The sequence below is a fragment of the Lepisma saccharinum genome, chromosome 1 (assembly GCF_977018435.1).
Source record: "Lepisma saccharinum chromosome 1, izLepSacc3.1, whole genome shotgun sequence".
Taxonomy (NCBI): Eukaryota; Metazoa; Arthropoda; class Insecta; order Zygentoma; family Lepismatidae; genus Lepisma; species Lepisma saccharinum.
In genome coordinates, this window is record NC_139229.1 from 151,526,785 (window position 1) to 151,536,985 (window position 10,201).

Genomic DNA, 10,201 nt, shown 5'->3' on the forward strand with positions numbered 1-10,201 from the left:
AATGATGGATAGAAAACTTTCATATAGTCATAAAGAATTAAAACTCTAGGTTAAATTGAAAGAATTGCCCTGAAATTGATTTTTTTTCATGAAAACTTCAAAATACAAAAACACATTTATGGATAAAATAAATTTTGTTGCAGGTGAAGTTACTATGGAAGGATCCACGGCCGCACAATGCTGGATGGAAAGAGAAGGTTGCCTACCGATGGCTGCTACTCCACAGACCCAAGATCGGCCTTATTCGGCTTAGGATTTTTGAAGGAGAAAATATGGTAGCAGATTCTGGCAACATCTACGACTCTACCTTGAAGGGAGGACGACTGGGAGTCTTCTGCTTCTCCCAGGAGATGATCATCTGGTCAGATCTTGTTTATCGTTGCAATGGTAAGCCCTAAATATTATCTATTTAGTTAGTGGCTTATAATGGACTTTAACTTCGACAGATTGATGCCAGAAAAATCTTAAGGGGGAGGGAATTCTCTTAAGTTCAAAAGTTAATTCAAAATATTATACAGGGTGTCTCAAAAGTAATAGCGCACAGGTGAAAATACACGATAATGATAATAGAAACAAAAAAGTCTCAGTAAACATGGGTCGGCAAACGAGCCGTTTTCGAGATAATTGCGAATGGGTGGTTACAAGCCACCACTGACTTGTTTGTAAATGTCATCCTGAGCGAGACTTGTGGCCCACCCTGTAGTATTTCAACTGATGGTTCGAAAAGGCCAGCTGCACACCGGATCTGACACAACACGACACATCATTCTTCTCGCAAACAGTCTCAGTGAAGGTTTAACATGAGGCTGTTATGGACGGTCGCACACCGGATAAACATTTGACTCAAGTCACCTTGCAACAAAACAATCTGTGCATGTGCAAAGCACCATCTGCATGTGACCCACAACTGTATCACTAATTAAATTATCGTATTTACATATTAAGTTCCAAAAGAAGAGTGAATAGAAACATCCGTGGTAGCAGGTATGGTGCTACAGCCCCTCCCAAAACAGGTCTCAGCAACCCTATATTTTTGTAGTACGGTAGATGCATTTTGACCGAAAACGTAGAAAATAGAAGTTTACATTTTCCATTATAAAACTTCCATCTTGAAGTACATTTTTAGTAGTTGGGTTAGATGGCAAGGTTATATTATTACGATGTGTTCTAAAATCAAGGGAAGGGGGTCAGCTGCAGATATGCCTGCTCATTTGATAATAAGTAATGGGCCAAATCATGAGTCGCCATTCGCCAAAAATTTGCTATGATATCTGTTGCCTGTCTGGTAGGTAGAAGCATTCAGTAGCTGTGGGATTGTTCTTTGATTGTTTGCATATGCAGCTAAATGTGTACAATTATTAGCCTCTATAAATCGTATCATTGTATTTCGTAATTGGTCTCACAGGTGTAACAAATTAATTTTTATAATTAGGACGATACTCAAATTCTAAAGAAGCGTTATGTTTCTTTTCTGTTTCTTAGTTCCTCATTTGAATAACGATAATTGCATGAGTGTTATCGATTCTCTCATTGATTTAATTGTTATATCTATCCTTATCGCTGCAAATATTCGAGAGGAAGAAATACGATGTTAAAGAGTACACAAACTAATTCGTAAATGGTAATAAGTGGAAGATTAAAATTGGGCTCCCAGTCCCGATAGTCTAGTGATAAATCTGCTGCCTCGATATCAAGCAGTCCCTGGTTCGATCCCCCATGGAGGTAACACTAGAAGCTGTAGCCTCGTCCAGATTAGCTTGTTTGAGTTTCAGTTTATGTCCACTTTTATGCACAGATAGGCTAATTGTTACTGGACCTACAGTTTAAAGTGGGATCCGAACCACTATGTGCTTCTACCGTGTATCGAACCCAGGACCCTTTGATTATAATGAAACAACGTTACCACTACACCACTGTGCATATGGTGGATCTTAATATAAATTCATCAAGTGATCAGTGCGGTGCAAAAATCAGCATGCTTGGGCAATTTTATTGCTCGCAGTCCTAGTCTTACATGTTAATTAATTATCAATTGTGAGGCTAGAAAAATAATTTATCCAGTACTGTCATAGTGATTTGATTCTGCGCAGGAGAATCAATATTTGAAGCTCATCTAAAACTACTGATCCAATTCTGATCAGTATTTATTCATAATATATTTAAAAAAATATATATAATCTTCAGCAGTTACATTATCTAATCAAAATGCAAAGTGCACAAGTTGCAATTATATTCATTACTTTTGTAATGTCTTTGTCTCCTAGTGGAACTGAATTTGTAGTGAAAATATTTTCTCCCTTGAGAGTGGTACCTCCTATGTGCACAGTATTTCTCTCATCCTCCCCTAAGTTCTGAATTCCAGTCGTTGAACAAGAAGACTGAAGATATTTTATCATGACAATGGAAATAGTATCACTAACATACTTTCTATTCAAGGGTAGTGTTGTTTATTTGATGCATATTTTATTAAGTTCGTTCTGCATTTCTGAAGCACGACAAGCTACAATCCTTCGTCGCTTTGTACTGTTATGATCTGGACAGTTTAGAGTTATGGCGCACTATGAGGCAGATAGGAACTTAAAATAAAAACCCTTCAGCAGCTGCTTGCAATGGTTGAAAAATTCAAAATTGTCTTTTAGGAATGTTATAAGCTTTGTGTTATTGAAATGTGCATACCCCCATAAATGGCTGCTTGCGGCAAATCAAATAATACCTTTGTAATCAAATTGATAACAAGAGGTTGAGGGCTCTATCTGTTCTGTCCTTTAAAGAGCTTGCAAAATCTTTGGATTTAAACAAGGTTGTAGCTGCTCATAAAAACAAAGGTGTGTTATCATAGCTTCTTGCTGTGGTTAATTTTCTCATTTTAGCAAAGAAGTACTCACAACCTAGAAATTGTGTTACATGTAGTATTTATTCATATATGCAGCGAGCTGATAATGTGTATAGTCTTTATGGCATAAGTCTGTGATATTATTCCATTAAATAATGGCTTAGGAAAAGAAAACAATATAATTGTTGCATTTTATTTGATATAAAAGATTTGTACCTAAAAGTTTTGTATATAATGGAACAAAATGCAACATCTCAGTGATTTATCTTTGGTTCCGACTGTAAAATAAGTATTGTGTAAATACCTTTTATTCAGTATTAGTTAGCCCCCCCACCAAATCTGTAACCCCCACTTATTTCAGGCTGGCACAGTCACTGCATGGTAGTAATGAAAATTTACTTTTATTGCCAGAAATAATTGGCTCCCACAGGGGCATCCCTTATTCCCACCTTTTTGTTACCTCCCATACACTGTTGTATTACACCCTTCCCCATTGAATTTTTGTTAAAAATTTGTCTAATTATGTTGCCATGGAATTAAAGTAATCAACAAATTTATTTTGAATAACATATGCTGTATTCAAGCCCCTTGGTATGTTGATGTCATGGTCATCACAAATGTCCTCATGCACATCTAGTAAGTGTTGATAAATGTCACCTCTTTTGCCTCTTGTTCTTGTAACACACACCTTGCCACCTCATGTCAGATGTGGTTTGCAGCTGGCCTAGCACTCCTTCCTTACTACGTTTGCTTTGTATGAATTGTTCGGAGCAAGATTAAAAAGAAAAAAAAATTACCACAATTTCAATAATTATGTCTGTGTGAGGATAGTTCTGAGTGCTACAGCATTGTCTATTTTAATTTTTTATCATTTTTACATTGCTTTCCAACCTCTGTATGTTAACTGTAACGAGGATGAATGATGTGACAACTTATTGATGAATTACCTGGAATTTGAACCTAAGACCCCACACTTTCAAAGTGTGCTATGCTAATTGTTCTAGATGCACATGTCAGTGGTAAGCATTGGCATGGATGGTTGAAGACAGATCATATCCTTAGTTGAAACATGATTTTCACCTGACTTTCAATAAGAAATCTTGAAGGCAATTTTTCAGATGTGGCTAATATATATTATGGAAGTGTTCCTTGAAGAACATGAATGATTAATTAACTTCCTAACTTAATGTGTTTCCAGTTAATCACAATGGGAGTTCCTTTTGAAAAACAAACTGCATGTTAGACAATTACTTTACAAAACTAGGGCGTACGTATTACCTGTTTATATTAATAAAAACAACAAAATGAAATACTGCAATGAAGTACAGGCTATTTATAGATATATCATATTGGTAAAACTGTCAGTAATTTCACCAATATGCCTATTATCGATCGATACTGATAGTACGTATCCCAAATCTAATACTTTAAATGTAAAAAATAAGTTTCAAGCTACAATTTCCACATACATGTGTGTATATATATCTTGTTCTAAAGAAACAATTTTTAAACAAAAGTTGTTAAATTTCAAAGTGAGATACGAACAGAGCATTGTCTCTCCAGCAGGGATTGAACTCAGGACCATGGAAAATTCAAATGCTATTTTCTTGCAGATAACGTGCCCGAAGCAATCTATCGTGAACTTCCTCCCAGGTTGCAACAAGAAGTGGAGATCGACACAAGCAGGCCACCACAACCTTTCAGGAGCTCAAAGAAGTGAATCTACTAACAACGAGAACCTGATGCTTGAAGAATCATTTCTCCACCTGTGATGTGTTTCATGTGGAAAACTAATACCAGTGACGAACTGTTCTCAGTGGCTAACAGTGTTAGACCTGCAAGAAATTCATTTCTTCTGGTAGTTTGACATCCAAGATAAGCCATCAAGACACTACTGACATCTGTTTATTATTTTTCTCTAAGTTACTAAACTATTAATTGTTTTTATTACATTTTGTATATGGTTTTGTACATTTGAGCATGTTCCTATAGCTGTATAGCAATGCACTCTGCGGAATATGTTTTCAAACATTCTTACTACAAGCTGTGTATTTATAAGACACTGAGAATGAAAAAAGATAATTTGTTATACGTTAGTACTTTAATTAAAATACATGAACAAAAAAATGGATGTAATATATGTTTGTTAAGTTAGATCTCTCCGTGTACATTATTTACTGTCATGTTGACAAACCATATTGCCTTAAATTGATTAATTGCAAAGGTAACACTAGGTAATTAAAAAATACTAGTGTATATGTACATGTATTATTTAAAGTGTTTTTTTTTATAAACTAGTACAGTACGACACTGCCAATTTTCACAAGAGAAGTGTTTTATGTTTTTCTGTTTTTCGTATATACCAAATTCAGGTTAATCCCCAACAATTCTCAACAGTAAACTTTTGGTTATGAAAAGATATCTTGCCAGATGGTAAAAAATTATCTGCACCATAAAATGTATGTTTTTGCTGTAGGTAGCTTTGAGTTTCTATTTATAATTTACATACTTCATAAACTATATTTGTTCAAGATAGGATATTTGGTGTGGCAGTGATGAGCCGGAAATCCAGTAATTGTTTGTACATAGTTTCATATTTGTCAATAAAACAAAAAAAAAGTAAGTGGTTACTTTTATTTACATCTACGAGGGCCATACCAAAAGTAATGCAAAAGTGGTCATAACCTCTTTATTAACTGATGTAGATCGTTCAAATTGCACATAGTTGAAGTGACTCTTCCTCTATACAAACCAGCTACTCAACATAGTCTCCACTTAAAGCGATGCATTTGCGCTATCGTTGAACCCAACTCTAGAATCCTCTTTGAAAAAAAATCCGGTGTGCACTGTCCGACATCCACAGAAGGCTACAGAAGTTTACAGAAGGAAAACCAGCATTGAAGACCATCAACTGCTACCACTGACATGAATCATCAGCGAGTGGATGAGTTGATTGCACGTCATTCTCCTTGATTTCCTGGAATGCGGCTGTACCATCAAAAGCGAGCGGTACATTGAGACACTCCATAAGCTTAGAGAAGCCATTAGGGGGAAGAGACCGCACAAGAATCTGAAAGTGATCCATTCAGCATGACAATGCGTGACCACACACCTCTTTGGCAACAAATCAGGATATCGGCAAAATGGGTTGGTCCGTGGTCCCCCCATCCACCATACAGCCAGATCTGGCACCCTCAGACTTCTACTTGTTTGGTTCCATGAAGGACGGTCTTCGGGGACAACGATTTGATGACAGACGAGGTGAAAGTGGCTGAGAAGAAGTGGATGTCGGACAGTGCACACCGGACTTTTTTCAAAGAAGATTCTAGAGTTGGGTTCAACGATGGTGCAAATGCATCGCTTTAAATGGAGACTACGTTGAGTAGCTGGTTTGTATAGAGGAAGAGTCACTTCAACTATGCACAATTTGAACGATCTACATCAGTTAATAAAGAGGTTATGACCACTTTTGCATTCCTTTCGGTACGACCCACGTATTCAACATGAACTTTTCAAAAGCAAGAATTGTAGCATACACACAACTTTTTTTTTTTTTTTTTTCAGATTTGTCATGCGGGCATCAATACTTTCTTAAGAAAGGCGAAGTCATGTATGTATTCCATTTATGAAAGTACAAACACAAGGTGGGCATAATTTATAACTTATAAACTTTAGGCTAAAGATTAAAAATCGGCAACTTACGTGTGTGAGTATGAGATTTTTCGTACTACGTTTCGGAGGTTACACTACCTCCTTCTTCAGGTTGAAACGAAGTTATTCAGACACCTGACATGGTGCCTCGTCGTGAAAGTGAAGGTTAAGGATTTAGGTTAAAAAGTTGCTTAAAGGACACTTTCTAAAAAAGAATATAAATTACAAATCTAAAACCGCGCAATACTATAAAAACAAAAGAACATCCAAGGTTGAAGTCGGCGAACTGCCGACCAATGCTCAGGGTAGGCGAATGCACGGTGTCAGCCCGTACCTGGGGAAAGAGAACTTCCCCTCCTCAATCCTTCCAAACTGGGGCTCGGGAGTCACCAATCCAAGGAGAAGTCGACCTCCACCTCGGCGGCTTTCCTAACCTCAGGAGTAACATGGAAGCCCATCTCGTCCCTAAACACTGCGGCTTTATCCCATTTTTTAAAGAAATTAACCCAGCCGTCTTCTAAATTCCCATCGTCCCTATTAAGTTTATTCCAATTCTTCGCGCATATATAGGCAGCTTCATATACGTTTCTGTCCAATTTATTGTTAACCTCCCTAATAACTTCCCTTTTAGCAATCTTATGTCGGTTAACCAATATATGTTCAGATAATCCAGTTTTGGGTATGCCCTCCTTTACGTCCTTATCATGCTCTCCCCACCTAACTTGCATACTTCTCCCGGTTTGTCCCACATATTCCTTTCCGCATTCACACACTATCCTGTACACTCCTTTCCGCTCTTCAGGGTTATTGCGCCTATCCCCCCTCCCTTTCTTATAGGATGTAAAGTGCTTTTCAATACTCCGGGGCGCTCTTACCCCACATTTTATTCCGTAACCCCTCACGGACTTTTCAATTTTCTCTGAGACCCCCTTAAAATACGGGATCCCGACAAAATATGTGTTTTTTTCCCCGTTTCCTATCTCAGTTTTTTTATATCGTCTTTGTCATTTTGCGATGTTTCTTGCCTAACAATCCTTTTGGCTTTCCTAGCTACTTTTTCCAGGTCGCGGATAGTGTACCCATTCTTTACCCCCACCCTCATTATCCATTCCCCTTCTTTCCCTTTCTCTTTCTCGTCATTGCACAGTCTTTCGGCGCGAATGAAAAAGTTAAGAAAAACATTTAATTTAGTCCTATTCGAATGTTGGGATCTCTTATGGAGGTACAGCTCTCCAGCTAATGGTTTATGGAAGACCCCGGTAACGATCCGTTGTCCGGTTTTAGTAAGGCACAAGTCAAGAAAGTGGATCTTTGCGTTGGCCATATCTTCCCTAGTAAACCCAATCCTGGGGTCCTGCTTCCCCAATTGGTCGAAAATGCTGTCAAGTTTGATTTCATCCCCTATGATGAGGATGTCATCTACATATCTCCCATAATATTTTACCTCCCCCCTGCATGTTCCATAGCGGCTTTTTCGACGTAGTGCATGAAGATGTTGGCCACAAGACCAGAGATGGGATTGCCCATGGCCAACCCTTCTTTTTGTCGGAAGATTTTATCGTTAACGTAGAAGTAATTGTACCCCGTAATGAGAAAAAACCACCGGACGTACTCCCAGGCGACCAAGATTTCAACGTTTTGGTCAATCAACCATCTATACAAACAATCCCCAGCTTTGTCCCGGGGGACACTGGGGTACAGATTAATAACGTCGAAACTACAGATTACGTCCCGTTCTCCTATGGTGAGTTTCTCAATTGTTTCTTTGACCATAAGAGAGTTTTTGACGCTATACGGAGTGTCCATATTCATTTTTCCCATCCTCTTAATCATTTCTTTAGCTAAACCATATCCTGGATGTGCATACATGGGGATGATGGGTCTGAGGGGTATCCCCTCCTTATGGGTCTTAGGTATCCCAAAGGCCGTAGGAATATTCCCTTCCTTAACCCCCTTAAGCAATTTCTTTTTTTCCGCGCTTCCCAAGGTAAAACTGGTTTCAATGCCTTTTCTGATTTCTCGTTTGATTTTATTAATGGGGTTAACTTTGATTTCTTCGTAGTCATTACTTCTAAAGCTATCTTCCAACTTACTATGGTATTCCTCTTTCCCGATAATAACCATTTTGTTTTCCTTATCCGATCTAACCAAGTACACGTCACTTTGTTTAACCCATTTTTTCACGTTACGAAGACTCCCCCTAAGCTTACTTTCCGTTTTTCCCTTTGATGTCCTATGATTGGTAACGGGTGGGCCTAGTTCCCTTATACTTAGGTGCATTTGTTCATCTATAATGTCACGAATTTTTACCCTGACATTGGATTTATCTTCTTTTTCGTCTAATTTTCCCACTATTTTCTCCGCCGCTATGACGAATTCCTCTTTTTCGAAGTTTTCATCCCTAATGGCAAATTTATGCCCCATTTTCATAATCTCCGCTAAGGCCTTAGGGGGTTGAAGTTTTGTTAGATTTAAAATATTGGCTTTATTTTCATCCTCTTTTCTGTCCCTATTCTCTCCCTCCTTAACTCCCTCGTTAATTCCCAATTTAATTAATTTCCTCCTAATTGTTTCGATATCTCTTACTTTCGCCTGTTCGACTGTTCTAGAATGACGTTCCTCAATGCGCCCCCATGTCACCTGGTCTAATCGTCCTCCAATTTCCAAATGTAACCTGTAACATTCAGAGTTGAGCCTATCCACCTGTGCATAAGCCTCCCTTATGCATTTCCCCAGCATTCTAAACTGTATTTCCCTCTTTTGATCCAGCCCTTTAAAACTAAGGGGTTGGTACCCCCACTTTAAAAAACTCGGTAAAAAACCCTTCTTCCTACATTGTTTAAGGAAACCTATTTTGCCGATTTTTAATCTTTAGCCTAAAGTTTATATTTAATTGTGAGTAATCCGCACATTACCAGTATATAATTTATAACTGGTAAATAAAGATCAAAGCTGAAAATAAATGAGCAATATTTCAAGTTCAAAGCATGCAACCCTACCCCCTCATTCCCATTGCAGGTTAACTCAAAAATTTTAATGGAAAAGTGGTGCTAGTAGCATATTTTGTTCAATACTGCCCTGCTAAACCAAAGAACTATAACTCCACTTCACATGATTGAGGAAAATACATCCTTGTCTTTGGTTGAATCTTTAAAAAAAAAATTATAAGGATATAGGGTGTCCCTTAATGTTGACAAATTTTTATTTGTAGTTAAGGAAAAGAAACATTTAACACAAATATATGATTTCCGACGAAAAGATTCTCTCAAGGTAGTGATCAGGCCAGTTCTCTCAGGTTTCTGAGCCTTTGAAAGCACTCATCTTCATTTTCATCAAAAATGTCGCTCATCTTCAGGGATAGAAGTCTAGAGTAAAGTGAAGATGATATTAAAATTAGGTCTTGGAAGCCTCTCTGGAACTAACCTGACTGTTCTCTCATCATTTGTCATCAGGAAAACTTGAAGAAATTTATTTGATTAGTCCCCCTGTTTTAAACTGTAGTCCTCATTTGTCTATATGCACATATAGACAAATCAGGACTACAGTTTAAAGTGGGATCCTAAACTGCCTCCACCAGGAAGTGAACCAAGGTTACTTTGATTACAAGGCAGCAATTTTAACTAAGCGATTGAAAAGGTACTATTTTGTTACTGTTAATTAATAAGGTGTGAACAAGTGTTATTTATTTCTATTTTTAACAAAACACTTTTCTCATGC

At 37.7% G+C, this 10,201-nt stretch overlaps 1 protein-coding gene across 3 annotated transcripts in view; it reads left to right on the forward strand.

Annotated features, from left to right (window-relative positions):
* Tsp (Thrombospondin) overlaps positions 1 to 5,456 on the forward strand; it is a 113,767-nt gene extending 108,311 nt beyond the window's left edge. For all 3 annotated transcript variants that reach the window (XM_083140517.1, XM_083140530.1, XM_083140522.1), the window contains 2 exons: positions 144 to 387; positions 4,447 to 5,456. In XM_083140517.1, coding sequence (XP_082996643.1) covers positions 144 to 387; positions 4,447 to 4,553 — 351 coding nt within the window. In that variant the 3' untranslated portion in view covers positions 4,554 to 5,456. The remainder of the gene's footprint in view (positions 1 to 143; positions 388 to 4,446) is intronic.
* Positions 5,457 to 10,201: the final 4,745 nt, after the last annotated feature.